The 24,563-nt window shown below is 35.2% G+C and overlaps 1 protein-coding gene across 8 annotated transcripts in view; it reads left to right on the top strand.

Moving 5' to 3' along the window:
• The window catches only part of Focad (focadhesin), a 285,307-nt gene that overhangs the window by 168,136 nt on the left and 92,608 nt on the right, over positions 1-24,563 (top strand). For 4 of the 8 annotated variants that reach the window (XM_074051714.1, XM_074051711.1, XM_074051712.1 and 1 more), the window contains 5 exons: positions 931-981; positions 2,267-2,350; positions 10,305-10,431; positions 16,521-16,706; positions 21,267-21,388. In XM_074051714.1, the coding sequence (XP_073907815.1) occupies positions 931-981; positions 2,267-2,350; positions 10,305-10,431; positions 16,521-16,706; positions 21,267-21,388 (570 nt within the window). Of the gene's footprint in view, positions 1-930; positions 982-2,266; positions 2,351-2,493; positions 2,560-10,304; positions 10,432-16,520; positions 16,707-21,266; positions 21,389-24,563 lie in introns of those variants that run through there. The other 4 variants (XM_074051713.1, XM_074051716.1, XM_074051717.1 and 1 more) reach the window with 4 other exon arrangements.

Below are 24,563 nucleotides of genomic sequence, written 5' to 3'. Positions count from 1 at the left end.
CTATCCATCCATCCATCCATCCATCTATCTATCTATCTATCTATCTATCTATCTATCTATCTATCTATCTATCTATCTATCTTGAACTCCTACTAATTTCCCAGTGCTCTTCTTGGTATTTTACATCAATTAGTTCTAAAACCTGATAAGAAGGTATTATTTTTTATTTTATAGCTAAAGATGCTACTGAGGTTTTGAGAGGTCCATCTATTTATTAAATCAATATTTATTGAGTATCTGCCATGTGCCTTGTAGTTGCTAAGTGGAAGCTGATAGCTAAACTCAGGATTTTCTACCTACCTAGCCTATATTTTCCCATTTTATGATATGGTCATTCCCTGTATTCTAGAAAGCTCAAAGGTTGGTAGACAAAATTGACACAAGCAGTGATAGTTATAGTAACATTAAATATTTGACACTTTTAAAAATTTTTTAAAACTCAGGATATATAACTTGTACAAAGGTATTTCTTAGTGATGTTTCTATAAGTGTATATAATATACCCCAAATAAATATTTGTTACTTCTAATGATATGTTCTGGACTCTGTGGTCAAAATATTTAAAATAAAAAAGAAACAATAACTACCCTGATTATTGTGTGACACAGAGGGCCTTAATCATTCCAGATGCTAAAGTATGTCATGTGTGGTATGGCCACTTGGAGAAAGATAGTCTCTGTTCAAAGAGTGACATTTTCATTAGGAATTGAGAGTAAAAATGCTTAGGTTTTTAGATTCAATTATCTTAGAAATCTCAGTATGTTTGAGTTATCCATGTTTAAATGGTGGATCTTTTTCCAATATTGTTATCTTATGAATGATAGGTAAATATAGGTTGAATCAATGATGTAATTTAAAAAATAGTTTAATTTTTATTATTCTCAGTTTTGCTGTTGTCTTAAAATTTTTTCTTGTTTCCTAATTTTTCAGAATTTTAAAGTTCAAGTCCTCAGTTTCCTCTGGACTCATACTCAAAACAAGGTATTATGACAGGGTGTAAGTGAGTCTGAACAAATTGGGGAAGTAAGACTGTTAGAGTAAAAAAAATGCAACTCTTAAAATGCAGCTTCTTTTTTAAAAATAGTTTTACTCACATTTTTTCATTAGTATACATGAAAGTTATGAGGGGGTTTCATTATGGTAATTCTATACTTATGTACCATGTATTTTGAATAAGCTCACTCCCTCCATTTTAGTCCTATTCTCTCCTTGCCTCCTCCTCCCCTTTTTCAAACAGTGTTTGGTGGGTTTCATTAAGTTGTCTTCACATATGTGCGTGTACGTGTGTATGTGTGTGTGCTTGTGTGTTTGTGTAGCATACTTTGATCTTCTTTACTTCTCAGAATCCTTTCCTTTCCTTGTTTCCCTCCCCCTTCTCACTGATTCCTGTCTAGGCCCTGTTGTTCATATTCATGTCTTCTTCTTATTATTATTATTAATATTATTATTTTTACCATCATTTTAGGTCTAGGTTCTATAAATGAGCAAGAACACGCAATATGATGGCTTCTTGATTCAAAAAGTTTGACTGTTAATAAGTTTAGATTTAAAAAATTATTTTCAATTTATATCCATTAATATATTTTCTTCAAAAAGTGTACTTAATATTTTTTCAATCTGACAGACATGAAGAGGGATTGATGACTTTATCTCATATTTTTATATGGTCCTTCCCCTTTGCCACTTTGCTCTTCCACCACCAACTAGCATAACAAATGAACAAACAATCCTGTTATTCAAGAAGTTGTTTGTGATGTTGTACCTCAGCCATGGGTAAATGAGGTTAGGTTCCAAAAGGCTGTTCACAGATGGAAAACCAGAATCTAAACCCAGGCTTGTCAGACTCTAAACCATACCACTTCATGGGACCTGAGCAATTATGAGTCACTTTATGTTTACTGTCCAAATTAGGATAAAAATTTGGTGTTTCTGACACTTTTTACCCAATGCTGTTTTCTCTTTATTTTTATTTGGGACACATTCTCCAGAAACATATTTGATGTTAATAATTTTTTCCAGCTGTTTTAACTTCTGTCTTCAGGCTTTTAAAAATCTTCCTTTCACAGTATTATTTTGGAAATGATAAATTTGATTTCTTTTTTGAAATTGCTAGTAAATGTCCTTTTGGCCTGAGCAAGACTTATACACCTTGTCCAAAGCACTAACTATAGAACCTTGGAGTTAACAAGCGAAGATTCTTCCTCCAGATCTGATTTCTAAATAACATGTTATTTTTTTGTGTTTGCTTTTCTTTTACCCTATATAGGACCCAGTTGTAGCAAATGCAGCATATAAATCTCTGTCCCACTTTAGTGCAGGAGAACACACCATTCTTCACCTTCCTGAAAAGGTAGGCATTTCTCACTGGTATTGCTTCACTTTTCTGGGTTTTATGATTTTTCTCCCTCTCTTAGAACATCTGTCCAAATAACATAAGAACTCATATTTATTATTTGTTTTATCTGTAAAAACTGTATATCTTATGTTTCACAGGTAATGAGTTTAGAACTCTTTGAAGCAGATGAAAGATAGCTGTGGTACAAATGAAGTCATCTAAAGGTGACTGTATTTATGGTTTGGTCTGGAAGACATTTGCCACTGAGGACCTACTTTGCTGCCAAGTCAGCACAGCATCTTGGACTTCAGTTCCAAGCATGGCCTGTATCAATCAACTACAATTTTCTTTTTTTTTTTTTATTAAAGAACAATAATATTTTATCAACATAAAGCATAAATGTCTACTACAATTTTCTACCACCTGTGAAGCCACAGATCTTTATTTGGAATGAAAAAATGAATGGCATATGAAAAAACCTGCTATTTTTTAGTATAGTGTAAAATGATATATAGGTTAGCCACAGAGACCTGACTGAAGAAAGTATGATTACTTTTTATGAGTTAGTACACAGTATGGCATTGTCTTAGTTTTTAAAATAAAATTATTTTAGTTTTAAACTAGAAAACATATAGCCTTTTTTAGTATCTACCTATTATAGCCAGTTTTAAACTATAAGATCAGTTTAAGGAGTTCAGTATCTGATTTCACATTTAGAGCAGCTATTAGTTCAAATATGTATACAGGTGTTTATTGAATGCCTTTAGAATATAAGGCAGACATTGTATTGCATAATATTACCCAGAAACTATTCTGGAGATTAAATGGCAAGAAAGTTTGGTGTGAATTTCTTGGTATCCTCAGCCATTGAGATGGGTTTCACTTTTTCTTCTAGATTAAGTTTCTACAGAGATTAGAAGCCAGTAGGAATCTAGCAAACTTTTATGAAATTGAATTGGAGCTACCATATAATGGATACTGAAAACGGGTTATGAAAAACCAAATCTTAAGTAAAGCAGGATTTCCTATACTATTGAAGACTCATAAAGACAGACTGGCCAGCTTGTCATGCAGTGATTTACAAATGTGAGGGTTGAAGTAAAAGTGTTTCATAACACATATAATTAAATAAATGGACTTCAAGCCATATTATAGAGACTACCAATACCCACAGCTGTTTAAAAAAGAAAAAGGAGAAAAAGCAATGTGGATTTGGTTAGCAGTAGCATCTGGAGAGAGATTCTTTTATTATTTTTAATAAGCTATTGCTCATTTCAATTGCAGCATAAAATTGCCTCTTATTTTTAGCAGTTATTCCTAGAATATTCCAACTTGAACAATATCTTTTATTAAATAACTCCTCTGTACTCTCCACTGTTTATTATCTGCCTCTTTAGGTATTGACATATGTGTCTTATTCATGACTGTAGGGTTAGATTCAGTTTTAATTGTGTCTGTTAGAGTTCATATTCAATTAAGTGTTGTACTAAGTCAACTGTTAGCTACTTCCTTAATCTTACTCTTCTGAACCCTCTGATCTCTGAATAGTCATAAATAGTTTTTTATACCTTCCAATATAAATAGTAGTGATCATTCAGACTTAGGTTTTCTATATATTTTTGAACTTTTGCCATCAGAGTACAAAGAATTGCAGAAGAAAGTCATATAGCTTCTCCTTTTGCAGCCATGTTTTTCAACTTTCTTTCTGTCCTAATCCCATTCTGGGATATGTCCTGCCACCCCAAGAAGCAATAGTTCACTGTATGGTGGGTTTTTCCAAATGAGGTTGTGATGAGGGAGTTGAAGAGTGTGGAAAGAGTTTTTCCCACTCTGCCCCCATCTTGTGATTGCAAAGACCTACCTCCTCATGGAGAACCACTGTTTTCAAGACTGTACCCTTCATTCTTCTTTTTATTACTATTTTTAGTTTGGCTGTTAGGATGACTAAAAACTAAAATTCTAGAAAGTGGCCACTGTGTTCATATCCCAGACAAGTCCAGGAAGGCTAAGGATACAGCCCAGTAGGTCAGTGCTGCTGCTTTGTAGGTGTTGGCAGTGGGTATGAAACTTAAGCTCACCTTCAAGTGTTTCCAAAGTCCCTGCCAAGTAGGAACTTCTATAATGTACAAACCAAGTTTCTTCTTTGTTGTCACAGATCACTTGTCCTGTACTAAAGGTAATAGCTTACTTACAAGTTTTAAGATTCCTATACACTTTTCCAGTGAAATTACATCCACTTTCTCTCTTTCCACTTTTGGCAATATGTAATATAAACCATTGAACCCACTGTGAACTTCAAGTGGAATTTAAAAATAAGAAAAGATAGAATGTAACCTTACAAACATTCGACTTTTCTGAATTATAACTCAGCAGCTTTTGTAAGTACTACTTTTCTTCAAGTTTAATTAAGAAATATTTCTTGTTGATTGAAGAACATCAGTGTAGTTTGTGTAACTTGTTGAGAGTGAACAGACAGGACAAAAGGAGTAAGAGGAGTGGTAGATATCAGAAGATGAGGGCTGAAGGAAATAGTACAGACAGAAAACATCAGTGAATAGGTAGCTGAATGGGGCACCACCTGAGGAAGGGATTTGAATACCAAGTTCATTACCTCATCTTTCTTGTCACTGGCTTGTGATTGGGAAGTTCTGTGGGACTAGAAGTGATGGAAACTTAATACTTGCATCAGTTTAATAATTATTTATGGATATACACTGTTAGACCCTGCCTTATGAACTGGGGATGTTGAATGAACGCATGCATCTTTTTTGTTGGTTTGTATCAGTATTGCTATTAATCTCTTAAAATGCAAATGTAAATTTGTTGAAAAATAGACAAGAATGAGTTTTCCCTTTTAGTTCATATTTATTCTATTGTTTTCAGCTATTACCATTGTCCTCAGCCTTCTTTAGCACTCCTATCTCCCCCCATCCAAAAAAAAAAAGAAAAAAGAAAAAAGACCTATATAGAATACAGAATTGTTTTTCTGGTGAAAGAATCAGTAATGGACAAACTTCTACGTAAAAGACATTGATTCTCCTCTCTGACATAGATTCATTAAAAAATATTCAGCTATTTAAAAACTAAACTTTTTATTATAGGGGTCTTAAGATAGATTGTTTTGTTGATTTTAGAAGTAATATAAAAGAACTCATTATGCGTTCAGGGTTGGTATAAATATGGTATAACCCGTTTGGCTTTGATTTAAGTGAATGTCACTGCATTCATCAGAAGCTGTTTCTCTTTTTAACTGAACTTATGTAGATACTTGACATGCTCCAAATTAAAATCCTCTGTTTATGTACAGATTCTCGGACTTTCATAGGTTATATACACAGAAAGGTGGTTGAAAGGTTATCTGGCTCAGAACCCACAGTGAGGCATTTTGAAGGTTAAATTTTCCAGGATTCAATTTGAAGCAGATTTTAGAAGTAATTTGTCATTTTTATTTGGCTTCCCATTTAAGGGTTTTCAACAAAGCTTAGCTATAATAGGAAGGTCTTTGTTATTGTGTGTGTATTTTAACAGCTAATGGAATATAATTGCCAAAATCCTATAACTTCAGCAGCTGTTCTTCCTTGTGACTTATCTTGATCCTTCCTATTTGTACTCATATTGAGCTTTTCTGTTGTTACACATAAACCGAGGGAAAAATCTGGCATTAGCATAGGGAATCTAGAACAAATAATTCTTTAAGGGGTGAGCAGATGAGGAAGGGAATGTAATATAATCAAGTTATAAGTGTGAATTTGTCCAGGAGAGTCAGCTACCTTTGAGGAAAAAAGCTGAAGGAGCAATCATACCATTATAACTATGTAGCATTTATCATCTATACGTAAATGACATATGTAATTCTGTGTTAAAGTTTATGAATATGTGAGATGTAGACACATGCTCTTCAATGCATAGCAGGTAAATTAATATATCCAGTTATGTGAATGTGAAATTAGACAATTTATCTCCATTAATGGGTAGATAAATTTTCTTTATCCCCAACCTGGTAACTATATAAATATCATTTTAAATTCACATATATTAATTGTACAATGGGGTTTCATTGTGATATTTCCATATGTGCATATATTATGCATTTTGATCAAATTTACCCCCTTTATTACTCTTTCTTACCCTCCCTACATCACCCTTCTAAACAATTTTAATGGGTTTTATTATTCTGTTTTCATATATGTGTATAAAATACTTAGATCATATTCACCCCTCCTTCAACTTCTTTCTGCTCTTCTGTCTCTGCTAGTTCCCACCCTCAAACATTCCCTATATTATACTTATGTGATTTATTTTTTATTGCACAAGTGAGGGAGAATTGTGATAATTGTCTTTCTCAGTCTGCCTTATTTTGCTTCACATAATCTGCAGTTCCATCCATTTTCCTGCAAATGACATAATTTCATTCTTCTTCATGATAAAATAATATTCCATTTGTCTAAATGCCATATTTTCTTTATCCCTTCATCACTTGATGGGCATCTAGACTGATTCCATGGTTTGGCTATTGTGAGCAGTACCGCTGTAAATATGAATGTGTCTTATTACATGTTCACTTAATTTTTCTTCAGATACACATATGGGGTGGTATACAGGGTTTTATGGTAGTTCTCTTTTAAGCTTTTTGAGATACCTCCATACTAATTTCTATAGTGGTCACACCTGTTTATATTTCCACCAACAATATATTATGGGTTCTTGTTCCCCACATCCTTACCAGCATTTGTTGTTTGTTTTCTTGATAATAGCCATTTTGACTGGGGTGAGATGGAATGTCATTTTAATTTGCATTTTCTTTATGGCTAAGGAAGTTGAACATTTCTTCATGAATTCATTGACCAATTATATTACTCTTCAGAACTATTTAATTCATTATATACAGTCATTAATATTGGGGTATAATTTTTGGAGCTCTTTATATATTCTAGACATTAATCCTTTATTCAATGAATAGCTGCCAAATATTTTCTCCCATTCCATAGGTTGTCTCTTGATTCTCGTAATTGATTCCTTTGTTGTGTAGAAGCTTTTTAATTTGATGCAACCCCATTTATCAATTCTTCTACATGTGGGTATTTAGTTTTCTTAACATAATTTGTTGAAGAGACTATCTTTTTCCACATACTTTTTTGGCATCTTTATTGAAAATCAGATGGCTGTAGCTGTGTGGGTTTATTTCTGGGTCTTCTAGTCCATTGGTCAACATGTTTGTTTTTGTGCCAATACCATGCTGTCTTTGTTGCTATGACTGTGTAGTATAATTTGGAGTCAGGTATTGTGATCCCTCCTGCATTGCTCTTTTTACTCAGAATTGCTTTGGCAATATGGGATCTTTTTTGCATCCATATGAATTTTAGAATTGGTTTTTCTATTTCTATGGAGACTGATATTAGACCTTTTATGGGGATGGCATTGAATCTTTAGATTGCTTTTGGTGTGTGGCTATTTTCACAATATTAATTCTGTGATCCACGATCATGGGAGGGCTTTCTATTTCCTAGGGTGACCTTCAACTTCTTTCTTTGGTGTTTTACGGTTTTCATTATAGAGGTCTTTTGCCTCCTTTGTTAAGCTTATTCCTAGGTATTTTACTTTGTTGTGGGTATTGTAAGTGACATTGAGAGTTTTATTACTGCTTCAGTCTCATTATTTGTTATAGATCCGTGTAGGTGGTTTTTATACTCTTAGTTCAAATTGGTATGTCAGATACATGTAGAAATTCATCCATTTCTTCTAGATTTTTGAATTTATTAGAATATAAGTTTTTAAATATTCCCTAATGAGCCTGTGGATTTCAGTGGTATTTGTTATGATATCAATTTTTTGCCTCTAGTTTTACTAAGTTGTCTTTTGTCTCTGTCTTGATTAGTTTGGCAAAGAGTTTGTCATCCTTATCTTTTCAATGAAATGATTCTTAGTTTCATTGATCTTTGCATTTTTCTTTTAGTTGCCATTTCATTAATGTCAGTTCTGATGTTTCATTCTTTATGTCCTTCTGATTTATACTTTATTCCTTTTGATGGCTGAATTATATTCCATGGCAGTAATATGCTACATTTTGTTTATTAATTTATCAGTTGATAGACATTTGGGTTTTCTTTCATTTGGGGTCTATTATGAGTAGTAATGGTTTGCATGAAAGTTTTCGTATGCTCATATTTTCATTTTTCTGAGTTATATACCTACATGTGTAATTGGTGTACACTATGCTCACTATTTTACCGTTTTCCAAAGCTACTTGCTGCCTCAAAAAGTCAGATAACAGGGTTGAGCATGGTGACACACAGTTATAACCCTACTTGTGAGGTGGAGATTGGGAGGATTGTGATTCAAGAGCAGCCCAAGAAAACAGTGAGGTCCCATTTCACCAAACAAGCTGGGCATATTGGTTCACATCTGTAATCCCCTCCCTGAGAGGTATAGATAGAGGATCATGGTCTGAGGCTGGCCCCAGGGAAATCTGAGACCCTATCTGAAAAATAAAAATAAAAAAATAACTAAAGCAAAAAGTGCTAGGGGCATGGCTAGGTGGTACAGCACCTGGCTGAAGTCCTGTGTTCAAACACCAATACCAAAACAAAAAGCAAAAATAGGAAGCAAGACAGAGGGACACAAAAACCATTTTTTTCTAGGACTTTTAGGCACTTCAACTGATTAGAATCTCAAAGATAATCCTTTATCATAGTAAACCTAGAAGCCCTTGCTTCTCAGTCCCAAAAAGGTTTGTAGATATGCTAAGGTGTATGTGGTATGCAGTGTAACAATAGATGCTATCCTTTCCCAGTTGGAGTGTACATGATGTTATCTCTGATAGTGTGGCTGGTTCAGCCTTCTGAGAATTAGGTGCTCTATGTTGAGCCTAAATTAATTCTAGTCCTAGAAAGTACTCAGGAGGTCAAGATGCTTCCACTCTTCCTTCATGACACAAGGGAACACTTGTTACGGTTGAGAAGCTTCATTGGAGTGGAGATTATTATACTTAAGAGAAACATTTCCTCTCTGCTTTCTTTATCCCTTTGCAAAAATCCTGACTCAGTGCAGTTTCTAAATGAAACAGTGCTTTGGGGACCCATGAAGACAGCAGTCTGCAGGAATTGTTAATTATTTCTAAAAATAACTTCAGGAGACAGGCTAATGGTAATGATTGGGTTCTGGCACTTTATGGTTATAGCAACTACTTTTATATATTTTGATTTCCTCCCCTAATGCTTCATTATCTCTATGTGGGCATTATAATGGTATGTCATTGAAAATATTAAAAATTTAACTAATTGCTTAACAGTTATATCTTGTGGAAACTAAGATGGTGATAAACTTTGTACATTTTTCATTTTTGGTTCACACGAACCTAACTAATCACAGAGCAACCAAAAAAATGTTCAAAATGCAAATTAGACACCATAAAATATAGCTACCAATTATAGATTTTAGTGTTTTTGTATCCTGTAGCAAATAACTGCCAAGTCTGGAAATAAAGTCAGCTAGAGGTTTTTGTCGTTTCCTGTTTGCTACTGTATTTCTATTGAAAGATTTTAAGATCTATCATGGAAGTACAGCTGGAATTACAACATTTTTAAAAAAATGTCCAGATAAGACAAATGTTTAATTATAAGCCATAGATGTTCAATATATTGAAAATGTGAGTGTTTACATTTTATTGTCAGATGGATTTTATTAGTTTTCTATAATAATCATTGCATATCCTGGCATTTGGTAGCTTTTCTACTGTATTAACATTCATTCTTTAAATGAATCTGAGATTTTATGTAATAAGATGACTAGAATTTTACATTTAATCTAGAGCATGAGTAAATAATTAAAATATTAATTTCAATGGTCTTTTGACATCATAGTTTAACGGAATCTAACAGTTTTTAAATTTTGACACCAAAAGGACAAAGACAAGATTTTATGTAACGTTTTAGTATCATTATCTCTAAAATATTACCACTTATCTTTTTAGATTAGACCAGAAATTCCCATTCCTGCTGAGTTAGGTGGCGATGAAGATGAGGAAGATGTGGATCTTTCAGTTCCTGGCCCTTGCTATCTCAGACTCCTGTCACTCACTGCTCCCTTGGTTTTACCAGGTGACTCATACTTGGAGACAGGGAAGCTTACCATTTTAAATGACTACTGCATGTGTGACTAATTGTGGTCTTTGGGTTATATATTTACTGTAGTCTACTTTAAACATAAGTACTTATTTTGTACCTTAAATGCTAAGTACATCCATATGTTCTTTAGGGACCAATTGAAGTCGTATGGTTTCAAAACACACCAAAAAAGCCAATAGACTCAAGTAAAGTTAAACTGGAAAATTAGCATAAATGATTGTTCTCATTAATAATTAAAATTCCTTTCAAAGGCTAAACTTGAAATAAGACAAATTTTCAGTGACATTATAAGTCACTGGTTAATTGTTGCCTCTTTTTTACATAAGCTAAGTGAAAAGATCATTTGAGAATTAAAAATTTATTGTGTAGTTTCATCACTTGTTACAAACTTATTATTTCAAGAAAGTACTCCAGCTGGGCACAGTGGCTCACACCTGTAATCCTAGCTATTTAGGAAGCTGAGATTGGGATGATTGCAGTTTGAGGCCAGCCTATGGAAAAAGTTCATGAGACTCCATATCAACCAATGACTGGGTAGCTGGTGCATGTTTGTCATCCTATTTATGGCAAGAAACATAGATAGGAGCATTGCAGTCCAGGTTGGCCTGGATAATAAGCAAAACTGCATCTCCAAAATCACCATAGTAAAAAGTGCTGGAGACCTGACTCAGTCGGTAGAGTACCTGCCAGGCAAGCATGATGCCCTGAGTTCAAACTTGAGTATCTTCAGGAGAGAACTTCAAAGGTATTATCAATATTTGAAAGCTATAAATTGATGCTTTTAAAAGATGGGTCAAATTATGTGGTCATTCCAGTTTGAAAAAATCCTTATTGAACTTTTAGCTTTTAAGAAATTATTCTAATGCATACATGTGGTGATCATTCTATATGGATGTCATATTTAGAAATATTTGCCCACCTCATTACTCTATTTCTTACCCAAGAAACCTTAGGTGATCACCTCTGAGACATTGTTTGTAAGATATGATTAGGAATTTACATTTTTTATCTTAAGTTTAATTTTCTGATTATTAACAATTATTTAAAGTTTCCCCAAGTGATCTTTTGTGATGAGTAGCTTTTCAGTATTAGTCAACATTTTACTTTTTGTCCCAATTCTACCTTGAATATTTATGGGTGTGAAAATTTAATTTCTGAAAACAAAGCTTAATAGAAACAGAAAATGTCATGTTGTCTTTGCAATCATAATCACCCTAGCCTGTAATGTTAAAATGTTTTTTTCTTGGTTTTGTCCCACATGAAGCTAAATATATATATTATTATAAATTTCTAAACAAAACTCCTGTCCCAAATCCCTGCCTCCTTTCATTAGAGCAAACTGAATGGTGCATCTCAGACAAGGATGTCACCTTTTCCCCTGCTGTTAAAAAATAAGTTCCAGAGACTTGTTCAGTGTTACTGTCTTCTCTTCTCCCCTACTTCCTGCCTCATAGCTCCTCAGAGTCTACACCTTGCTGAGTTTAGTAGCAAGCAGAAAGGAAAAGCCTTGTTTCCTACATTCCTCCTGTATCCTAAAACAGCCTACTCAAAATTTCTTTCATTTCTTTCTTCCTTTCTTTTTCCCTTTTGTATACTGAGGTTTGCTGGTACTGAGGCTTAAACTCAGGGCTTTATATTTGCTAGACAGGTGCTCTAGCACTTGAGCCACTCTGCTGGCTATAGTACTAAGGTTTGAACATGGACTTCACAATTGCAAGATAGGTGCTCTATTGCTTAATCCATGCCTCTAGTCCTCTTTTTAGATTAAAAAAAAATGACTCTGTTCTTCTACACTATCCCTATTTCAGTCCTGTGTTATTAGAAAACAAACAGGGAGGAATGGTTACCAAGGTGAGCTGGTATGTCTGTCCAATGTGTGTGGTACTGTGGTGGCCGCTAGCTGACTCTTCTGTAGTCTTTTTTGCTTGATGGTAAACAGTGTTTTTCCCTGAGAAGAAGGGGAGAACTTCAGATCAATAACAGTGGCTGTTTGAGAAAAGTCAATAACTAGAGTCAGGAGGTATGTTTAGGTACTAACCATGACTGGCAAACCATCACCATGGACAATGTTTTCATTTATCTGTGCTTTACTTTCCCTCTGATTAGTAGAGAACTGAACAATGAGCTAGGACAAAGACTCTAGCCTTTAAGAATGTGTGCCATAAAGTGTACAGCGTGGAATGGTACATGTCAGTCACTAGGTGCTATAGGCAGAAAAACAGATTGCTCTTAATTGAGTGAATCCTGGTCCTTCCTTCTTTTAATTCCTGTCGAGTGAACATAACTGCAAAGTAAATCTAATAATTTGCATTATTTTATTATTATTATTATTGAGTTTTAAAAACATATTCTACTTAAAAATAATTATAGACTTTAAGAAGCCACAAAACTAGTTGAGAGAGTTCCCACATACCTTTTACCCAGCCACTCCCATTGATAACATTTCATATAGCCATAGTATGTTATTAAAGCTAGAAAACCGATCTACCTGGATTTTACCACTTATTTTCAGTATGCAAACTCTTTGGATTAGTTTTTTTTTTTTTTTAACTCAGCATGGTGGCCTTGAGATCCATGCAAACTGTTGCTTGAATCAATTTAAAACAAACAAGCTGCTGAGTGGTATTCCATTGTATGGCTATACTGGAGTCTGTTCACATACTTACTTGCTGAAGAACATTTGAGTTGTTTAAAAAACTTATGTCTGACACCCATGTCCTGCAAATTTTTAGCTTCTTTTTAAATTCTCACATGGTCATCTATAAGGAAGAGACTAAGGAAAGGCTCTTAAGACAGTGGGGAAAAAAAATCCTAGATGTTAGCTTAATAGCTAAAAGAAGAATGTGCTCTATGCATTAGCTACGTTCAGGATCTTGGTATCTTATCCTCATTTAAAATTTTCTTTAAGGCTGGGTTTATCTGTAATCCCAGCTACCTGATAAGCAGAGATAAAGAGGATCTCACCTTTATGCTGCCTGAGCAAAAAAATCATCAAGACTGCATCTCAACAAAATAATCCAGGTGTGTTGGCATGCCCCTGTGATTCAGCTAGGCAGGAGGTATAAGTAGGAGGATCTTGGTCTGAGGCTGGCCTCAGGCAAACTGAAAAAGATAACTGAAAAAAAAATGGGAGGGGGGGGTTGGGGACCTGGCTTAAATGGTAAAAAGTGCTTATTCAGCAAACACAAGGCCCTGGAGTTCAAACCCCAGTACCACCAATATATATATATAGATCTAGATCTATATCTAGATCTATATATATATATATATTCTTAAAGCTGGAGTTATTTGAGAATTCCTAATTTGCTTGATGAGTAGACATGTTTCCGAAGCTGAGTTTACCCATGTACATATGTGTGCTTGTCCCTTGACATGTGTACTTGTCCCTTTTGCCAGAACACATGAACTTACTCTCTCTCAGTGTAGTGCCAGTGTCCTTCCTCATGATAGGTGACTCATATTCTGAAAAGTCTGCACACTCATTCCCAGCCTGAAGCAGCCATACTTGTGCCATTGTATTCAGGAATTGGGATATATGGCCTACAATTGGATACTCCCCTTTCTTGTTTAGATGTTGTGTAGACTAAGGTCATGACCAGAAGTGTAGTCACATTCAGTGGAGTAACTGAAGAGAGTTCAATAAAGGGACTATTTACTGTTGTGCTGTCAAAGGGAAGGGCAGTTCACTAGAAATGGTAATATTATCCCTGAGTGGTTCGGGTTCTTTGGCCTTGGATTTAAGGGAAAAGAGGTTAAGAGAGAGCATCTGTATCACAAATAGGGCTGCCTAAGTGGAGCCAGGACTTCTGAACAGGGGGACACAGCCTCTAGCAACCTGCTGGAAGGTGTCTGGGGAATGCATTCCCTTACTCTCTGATATCCTGCCAATGACTCTCATTAGATGAAGCCAAAGGGAAGCCAGCAGACAGGAGAGGCTATTGACACATTTCTTTTTTCTTTTTTGAAACATTTCTTAAAGATTATTTTTGCAGGGCACAGAGCAAGGTTGAGAAAGGTAGAGGGGATATTTGGAGGAGTAAACAGAAAACATCCCACACAGGTGTCCTCTGGGCTTTGAAGGGAGAATCTTGGTTGCATCTAGGAGAGTTTTCTATAAGGAGGACAGAACTAGGTACTTCACAGATGCTCCAGAGAGCACTTGTGGCCTTTAATTTAATCATGATCATTTAAAGGAGATGCTTAGATACATTCAGAATGAAATCCCAGTGTAGTGAGCAGACCCTTGCCTTTTGTTCCTGTAAGAGGCATATGCAGCTCTTTCCTTTTTGTTTTCCATTTATTTAGGTTTAATGTTTCTTTGTTTTTGTTTCTGTATTGGGCAACCTCTAGTGGCTCTTCAGAAAATGACACTACTATGAACCCATAGTGCTATTATCTGTCCTCTATTTTGTTTGACATCCTATTGTCTTTCTGATCCTACATTTCTTTGTTGTTTTGTAATAAGTAAAATTTCAAATTAGAAGAAACACAAGCAAAGAAATGATAAAGGAATATTTCATTTTTTAATAACTGTACTAGTATTGCTACAGAATGATGGTTATTCCTAAAAGTCCTCCCTAAAAATGCCAAACAGATAAGAAGGACCCAGTCATATTAAAATCTGGGATTAATATGTCCCATTTAGAAGGAACAGCAAGTTCAGTGGCCCTGACTAAGTCATCGAATTGTATTTTTGAGGACTGCGCAGAGACCATTTGGAATTTGTTTGTTAATCTGGCAAGGAGGGAGGGTTACGATCATGATCCCTCCACCATGGCAGAAGATGTGAAATCATTCTGTGTGCAATGAGAAGCCATCGCTGGCTTCTAGTTAGAGGATGGTTTGTGGCAGTGGTCATGAGGACAGAAATCAAAAAACTAGTCTTTATGTTAGTATGGATGAAGAAGAGAGAAAACGATAGGTAAGTAGAGGTGAAAATACATGGAAAAGAATGGATTAGGGTATACTTTGAAGAGGAAGCCACAAGAACTTGCTAACCTAAGTGAGGAATTAAGAATGACTTCTAAATTATTACATTTGAACTTGGTGCCATGTTCTAACTTGGGAGACACTACAAAAGTAATCGGGACCAGGAGTCTCCTTCTTTTTTTTTTGGTGGAACAGGGGTTTGAACTTTACAAACCTGCTTTGCATTTACAAAGCAGGTGCTCTACCCCTTAAACCACACCTCCAGTCCATTTTGTTGTTATTTTTGGAGGTGGGGGGAGCGGTCTCACAAAATATTTGCCTGGGCTAACCTTGAACCATGATCCTCCCAATCTCAGCCTTCCAAGTAGCTCAGTTTACAGGCATGAGCCACCAGCACCCAATTTAGTTTTCTTTTTATCATGTGAAGCTCAACCTGAAATATAGCTTAGATGTTTACATTCTAGTTAAAAGTGAGGATTTCTCTTTCAGAATACTGGATCTACGCTGTCTTTGTGTTTTGCTTTGTTTTTGTTTTTCTTTTTTGGTGGTACTGGGGTTTGAACTCAGGGACTTGCACTTGCTAAGCAAGTACTCCTCCACTTGAGCCATGTCCCCTGTCTTTTTTGGCTTTAGTTTATTTTTCATTCTTAAAAAATTTCTTTATGTATTTACATCATCATATTATTGTACTGGGGTACATTGTGAAATTTACAAATGTGCTTATAATATATCTTAGTTAAATTCAGCCCCTCCAACATTCTCCCTTCATTCCTGGAATGAGTCTCATTTTCATTTTCATACATGAGTGCATAATATTTCTGCGATGTTCACCCGTCTTCACCTTTTCCTTATATCTCCCCACCACTGGTACCAACACCCAGATAGATATTTTTTGCTTGCGGCTAGCCTTGGACCACAATCTTCCTCCCTCCACCTCTCACATAGCTGGGATTATAGACATTCACCACCATATCCAGCTTGTTTTTTGAGATAGTATCTCCCTAACTTTTTCGCCCAGAGTGATCTCAAACTTTGGTCCTCCCATCTCTGCCTTCTGTATAGCTGGGATTATAAGCGTGCACCACCACACCAAGCCTGTACTCTAACTTTGATCTCCTTTTATCCTCTTGCAGCTTTAGAAGAATTTTTTATATCCCTTGTGAAGCAAGAAATGGCAAATATGCCCCGTGGGATATATCACTCTGCATTAAAAGGAGGTATCCGCTCAGACCAAGGAAAGACTGTGGCAGGAATCCCCAATTTTATGTTAAAGATGTATGAAACAAACAAGCAACCAGGATTGAAACCTGGTCTTGCAGGTAAGAGTAGTGTGCATAGGTTTTTAATGTGATTTGAATGATGTTGTATGTTACTGCAGGGTGTCACTACTACTGATATTTAGACATAACTAGATAAATCAGACAAAAATTAAATTTTAAAAGGCACAGAAGAACTATAGAAGCAAAGACAGAGTTGGGCTAAAATTTCAGGATGGGCTGAACATTTTGAAACTCTTTTTTTTCCCTTTTGAGGATGTTCATTGATTTTGATTGTGGGCCAGGATTGGGTGTTGGCCCAGGCAAAGGCCTGGTCTGTTGGAGGAAAGAGAAACCAGTGAGAATTTTAGTGCCTGCATTGGACTATTGTGACAAGTCAGAGATTTTCATCACAGGGAATTTTTAATTTGCACCAAAAGCTAAAAAGTCTGGTAGAAAGTTTCTGAAAGACAAAATAAAATCTCTTTGGTTTTAGATCTTGTGGAGCTTAGGATATAAAGACTGACTAGCAGAATGGACCTGAAAACAGCATGCAAGAGCAGAAACCCTAAAGATGGCAGTGAGTTGGTTGTGAAGGTCTGCAGCTGGTCTCCCCTGGGTGCACTTCCTGGCCACAGCTGGAGGTTGAGCATTTGGGCTCTACCCTAGCAAAAGGCAGGTGTAGAAGTTGAGAAAGCACCTGAGAGCTTGACATTCATGTAGCTAAGAAACTTGAAGAACCTCAAACACAGACCTGAATATCCTTAAGATATTCATCAGATTTTAAAGATTTATATGATGGAATATTAAAGAGCTAAGCTGAAAACTTCTGAGGGCAGGCCTGAATTTCCCTTTTGGGTCCCAGAGATTGGAGTCAAAGGCCCATTGAACTATCAGCTGAAAACCTTGGAGCCCAGGGTTGAGGCAGAGGGGAAGACATGACTTAGAAACAGCAGTAAGGCATAGGACACTAAAATTTTCCAAATTGTACAATCAAGCCTAACCTAGATCAACCCCTGAGTAGGTTAAGATAGCCAATTCTTCACCCAGTCTGCCTAACAGAGGAAAGAAAACTACTCTCTGACAAGTGTGAGAATGTGGTTCTTTCATATGCTGTCCATTACATGGTGAAAAGGCACTAGAGATAGGAAAAAGAAATGAAGGTACTGGAAATGAAAAAATATTTTGTGGATTTAAAAAGTCACTCCATTAGAAAAGATTATAGTTTCTGTTGGTCTACATGACGTAACATAGCTTCAAAATATATTAAATATGAGCAGAACTAAAAGAGGAAATAGAAAAAACCCACAAAATATTGAAAACTTTGAAATATCTTTTTCAATAGCTAGCAGAACAGGCAGACAAAAAAATCATCTAAGTTTGCAAAATATCTGAACAGTACTATGAGCAAATTTTATTGAAAACAGTGTGTATCTCATAAACATTGATGGAAGTCCTATTCTTTTTAAACTTTGGGAAATTTACCAAAATTACCATATGAAGGAACATAAGCTTTAATAAACTTTAAGATACTCTAGTCACTTAGAATCTATCCTATCTTACCAAACTGACCAGAAGGAGAAATAGAGCACATGAATAGTTGATATGTATTAAATTAATTGATTCTGTAAACTAATACCCTTCCTTCATTGAAAACTCTAGGTGCTTCCTTGATGAATTCTCCTAACAGCTTCTTCTTCTGTGAGAGAGAGAGAGAGAGAGTGAGCAGTATCTTATAAAACTTTAACAGAGCATAGAAAAAAGGCACAACATTTTATGGCAGCAGTATAATCTTAATACCAAAACCTGGTCTTTACTCTACAAGAAAGGAATGTTGTACACCAGTCTTTTCTGTAACAAAGTTGGAAGAATTAAAAAAAAAATTGAAAATTGAATTAAGCAATTCATATAAGGATTAATACATAATAATTGAATCATTAAAATTAATGTTTCAAAACCAACATAATTCAGGACAATATTTAAAGTTTCAGTAGTGCAGAAAAAAGACTTAACTCATTAAAATGTGAAGGGAACTTATTTTATTCCGATTAAAGAACATTCACCAAGAAGTAGGGTGTCATAGCATCTGTTTGTAATCCCAGCACTTGATTGCCTGAGGCAAAAGGGTTACAAATTTGAGACCAGCCTGGGCTACATAGCAAGACCTGACTCCAAAAATATAACAGCAACAAAAAGAAAAGCCACCATGACTTATTTATAGTTAATACTGAAATAGTGATACCTTTACTCCCTGAAATTGGGGAAAAGATGTCGGTGCTTGTTATCACCACTATTATAGGTATTGCAGTAAGCTAAGAAAAAGAAATAAAAGGCATAAGAGCTAGAAAAGAAGAGATTAACAGTCATTAGTCATTGTTTGCAGGTACCATGATCATATACTAGATCAATATGATCCACAGATTTATACTAGGTTTAATAAATGAAGTCAATTCAACAAGGTTACCTCATACAAAGGTCAGTATATGAAAAAATCAGTTATGTATTTTTATATACCATAGCAAATAAAAAATGAAAACTTAAAACTATGATAGCATCAAAAATATCAAGCACCTAAAACAAACTTACAGCCTGTATACTGTAAACTACAAAATATTGAGAGAAAAAACTTAATAAATGGAACAGCAAATAATATATATGGACTAGAAGAGTGCATATTGTAAAATGTAAGTTCTCCCCAAACTAATGTATAGATTCAACTCAATTGCCATCAATATGGTGACAAATTTTTGGAAATTGACAATTTTATTCCAAAGTATGTGTGGAAAATGCTAAAGACCAATAATAATCCAGACTAACCAAAGGAAGAATATACCAAGTTCAGACACACACACAGAGTTACTAAAGGTGGCACTGAAGTGCTGTGAAGAAAAATGATGGTCTTTTCTATGAGTGCTGCTATAATTTTAAAAGGAATGGCAAATATATAAAAATTAAGAACATGTCTTACTGAAGCTATATGGAGATTAAAAAGTCAAGTTATGGAGTTCAAGAAGGTATTTTACAATACTTATATCTGATAAAGAACTTACCCAGTATGTATGAAGAACTTCTGCAATCAGTGAGAAATAGACACTTAATACAAAACAGAAAAATGGTTTGAATTTACACCTCAAAAATTGTGTTTTCAAATGCCTAGTGCACATATGGGAAGATAGTCAACTTCATTAACATCAAAAAAGTGTACAAGAAAATACTGTTACATACCTACTGGAATGGATAAAAAAAAGATGGAAAATACACAGTTAGTCTCGTGTATCCATGAATTACACATCGGTGGTTTCAACCAACTGCAGATGGAAAGTATTCAGAAAAAAATTTGCATCTTTACTGAACATGTGCAGCTTTTTTTTCTTGTCAATCCCTAAACAATGTAGTGTGATAACTATTTGCATAGCATCACATTGTATTAGGGATTATAAATAATGCAGAGATGATTTTAAATATATGGGAGGATGTGAATAGATAACGCGCAGATACTGTCATTTTCCATAACGACTTGAGTATCCATGGATTTAGGTATCTATGGGGTTTCCTGGAGACAATTCCCCTTGGATACCAACAAATAACTGTATTGGTGAATATGTGGAGCAACCAGAACTGGTGTCGGGAATGTAAGTTCATGTAACACTTTGGAAAATGGTACTGAACTGATTCCTACCCTATTGCCCAGTTATTTCATTCTTAGGGATAAAACCCAAATGAAGGCACTGCAGGATATATATTGTGATGTCCATAGCAATACAACTTAAATAGCCCCGTACTTGGAAGCTGTTTAAATGCCTACTGACAGTAAAATGGATAAATAAGTATATAATATAAGTATTGTGTATCTATGTGATGGAATGCATATTTACTTATAAATGCTTATGTACTTATTCATGAGAGAATGATCACAGTACAACTGCTAATGAAGCATTCTCACAACAATTAGGCTGAGTAAAAGAAGTCAGATATGAAGGCACATACTCAGTCTAATCCCATTGTAAAGTACCATGGCAGGCAGAGTGGTAGCTAGAAGCATGCTACTAGTGGGTGGGCATGGGAGTGACTGGAAGGAGAAAGGAGGAAGGGCTTCTGAGATGATGGATAATAACATTGTGTTTCTTGATCTGGGTTCTGGTTAGGCAGGTTTATCAGTGTGTCACAATTCACTGAGCCGTATACTTATGTTCACTTTTCTGTGTGTTAGTCATATGTTAATGAATGATGTTGAAAAATGTGATGATCTCTATATTTTAAGTTATTTTTGTTCTTGTATGTATCTTCTTGTTGACCCTAAGTCACCCACCAGCCCTTGGCTGTCTGCTCTTTTTTTTTTTTTTTTTTTGGTACTGGGGTACCTAGGAATTATGTTTAACCATTTATTTATAAATATTTACACTTACAAGTATTTACTTATAAATGACTTGTAAATAAGTTGTATTTAAATATTTTTGTATCTTCTGTGTTTTTTCTTTCCTTAGACATCAATACTCAAAAATAACAACTTGCTTATTTTACCTTTTCATTTATATGTTCCCTACTCAGATTTATTACAGATTACTGAGAATATAACTAATGATGTTTTGCCATAAGAAACATATTTGTAATGTTTTTTTAAAGGTGGTATGTTATTTTGCTACGACATTGCCATGTACCAGAGTAAAGATGGAAAACCATTGAATCGATTGATGGCCAGTAGAGGGCGAAGTTTCAAGCAGACCTCCCTTGCCCTTGTACATGAGGTAGGTGCCCTCCAGCTCACTGTTCTCTGTGTGTTTTACATTAACTCTCCTTTCCTTTATGTTTATGAAATAGAGTGTTTGCTTGAATATTTTTTTCTTTATCATAATTAATGTAAGTTTCTTTAAAGGCTACCAAAATAGCTGAGCAAACAGAATACTAAAATATTTTGAGGTATTTCTGAAAGAAACTGCATGTTTCTCACACTGCCCAGCCTAATTGTTAGGGAGTAGTATCTCAAGACTTGGTTTATTCCAAATCGCTATATTTAAGTTTCATTATTGAGAATAAATTTCAACTTAAAACTATTGCCTGCTTCTTAATTTTATTCTTTTCTAAGTATGTAGGACACCAGTGTTTGTACTTTGTCAGTAGAAGTAACAGTAAATAAAAATGTATTCTTGGTTTTAGGGTTTATCTTTCCTTTCACCTGCGTTTAAAAAATTAGGTGTTCAAATTTTTTTCTTTTTTCTTTTTCTTTCTTTCTTTTTTGCTGGAACTGAAGTTTGAACTCAGGGCTTCACACTTGCAAAGCAGGCACTCTAGGCTTGAGTCATGCCTCCAGTCCATTTTTGTTCTGGTTATTTTGGAGATGGGATCACACAAACTATTTGTCTGGGCTGGCCTCACCACAGTCCTTCTGATTTTGGCCTGTACACAGGCATGAGCTACCAGTGCCCAGCATGTGTTTATTTTTTTATTTTTATTTTTTTTTATTATTCATATGTGCATACAATGCTTGGGTCATTTCTCCCCCCTCCCAGCATGTATTTAAAATTTAAAGTATGTGATGCCCTTAAATGATTTTCAGGAAATAAGATCATTGCAGATTATAATGAAGCCAGGGGTAGCTGGAAAGCACTTGGAAAATATATGCTTCTGTTGTTTTTAAATTTTCTTAATACTCATTCAGGTGTTTATCAATTAAAATATATTAATCAGTAGTAACAAAAGAAAATCTCAAAGCAAAAATTTTTTTACGTAATTGAGACACAATGGGTTACATATGCAAATTATAGAACGTTAACGGGCTTGATGTTAAAATAATTACTATTTCTAAATGTGTCTGTATAAAAACATATTTCAATACTTGATTTATAAATCCTGGTGTCACTAATTTGGTTCAATTATATTATGTATCCTTCTACTTGTTGCCAACATAACAGGTTAGCAAAGGGCAGAGGGTTTTAAAGAGCCAGCTTCATCCCATGCCAGCATTTTCCTTTCATATATTTAAGTAGAGTTGAAATTGTATACATATTTGGTTGAGGATTTGCTTGTCTCATATGGTGTTTCTCTCAACTAAAGAAGGAATCAGGATCTTGGAGGAGTGATGTTTTCCTGGAAGGAAGAGATTTAATTTCACAAAATGGGGAAAAACATAGGTGATTTCTACATTTAGCATTCCTTAGCATCTCATTCCTTGGGATAGAGGAGGGAGAGATTTGGTGCCTGTATCCTCAGGACAAATCAGAGTTGCCAAGCCTTCATGGAAAAGCTGATTTGAAAAATCACCATCAAAACAGAATAAAAAAGCATGGGACAGGATAGCAAAACATCAATAAATTAAGCTAGTGCTGTCAGGAGTGATGAGATGTGCCCCAGATTTGAAAATCTCTGGGTTATGATGCTTGGAGCTTGTGTTACAGAGGACCTAGACTATTGCAAATGGTTGACAAAATAATGTCATTATTTTAGGAGTCAATTAAAAGGCATATTAGAAAGAATTCTGCGAACTCTATGGTAGGATTTTAGTTCACATTTCACCTTCTGATTTCTTTAGTTCCTTTTTTTTAAAAAACAGAGAAGGAATGAGCCATAAGTTTCTCAAACTATATGATAAGAAATATGATTATAATAATAATAGCTTATGATCAGCTCAGGCACTTTTAAAATTGCTAAATATATAGTTGGGCCCTGACTTAAAATGTCTTAGTTTATTATTATTATCACAGAACTGGGTTTTGAACTCAGAGGCTTGTGCTTGCTAGGCAGGTACGCTACCACTTGAGTCATGTCCCAAGCCTGCCCCAACCCCCTTTTTTTTTGCTTTAGTTATTTTTCAAATATGGTCTCACTTTCTTTCCAGACCAGCCTGGGATTGTGATCTTCATACATATACTGTCTGTATGGCTGGTACTATAGGCATCTACCACCATGCCCAGCCCTCAGCTTACACTTTTTTTGACTTGTAGTATATGACTAATCTATAATGTTTGAAGGTTCCAATTTAAGTACATTTTCAGTGTATGATGGTTTATTGGAATGTGTCCCTGTAATTGTGAGGAAGCAACTGTGTATTAATTCATTTAATCCCTGCCTTAATGCTCTGAGGTAGCTTCTGTTCATTTGCTGGAGGTCATAAAGCTATTAGGCGGAAGAGCCTGGAAACTGAATCCAGGAAGGAGACTGGGTAGTCTTGCGCTGTCTTCTGCAGCAGTATCTTTTATCCAAGGTGGACATGTTCTAGGACAGACAGTGGATGCCTAACCCATAGACAGCACTGAACTCTACACAGTAATGCCTTTTAAATCTTAACAATGTACTTAGTGTACACTGGACTATAACTTGTACAGTTTGAGGTGGGACAAGACTAGCACAGATTTCTTTTCCTTCCATCACAATCTCATGTGTAGATTTTTTTAATAAGAAAATTTTAATATATCAGTGAAATTAAAATTCTATAATTTGTATGTACCAATAATATACTGTAATTTTATAAAACAGTATTTAGGAGAAATAAAGGGAAAAATTCATGGATATACTTTTCATATACAATTTTATTTTCTTATTAAGTCAGGACCCTCACTTTTTCACATTATGCCTTTTCTTTGGCATGGCTAAGTCGCCAGCATCACCACTCTTGTGCTTTGGGACCATTATACCAGACACGAGCATTATGGTGCCTTGACAGTTGAGGGCTAGTGAGGGCTAGTAGAGGAGTAGTGAGTGACTAAGGCCTCACAGATGTACTGGACACAGGGATGATTCACGTTCACAGTGGCTGCTGCAAGATTTTATCAGGAGTCTCAGAACAACATGCAACTTAAAACTTAACAGCTTATTTCTGGAATTTTCCATTTCATATTTTCAGACCACATTTGACTGTGAGTAATTAGAAGCCATGGAAAGTGAAATTACAGATAAGGGGACTACTGTACTGTTCCAGGTCAATCA

Source organism: Castor canadensis, chromosome 13 (genome assembly GCF_047511655.1).
Source record: "Castor canadensis chromosome 13, mCasCan1.hap1v2, whole genome shotgun sequence".
NCBI classification, from domain to species: Eukaryota; Metazoa; Chordata; class Mammalia; order Rodentia; family Castoridae; genus Castor; species Castor canadensis.
The sequence above is the reverse complement of the archived record's forward strand: the minus strand, read 5'-3'. Positions and strand labels throughout refer to the sequence as shown.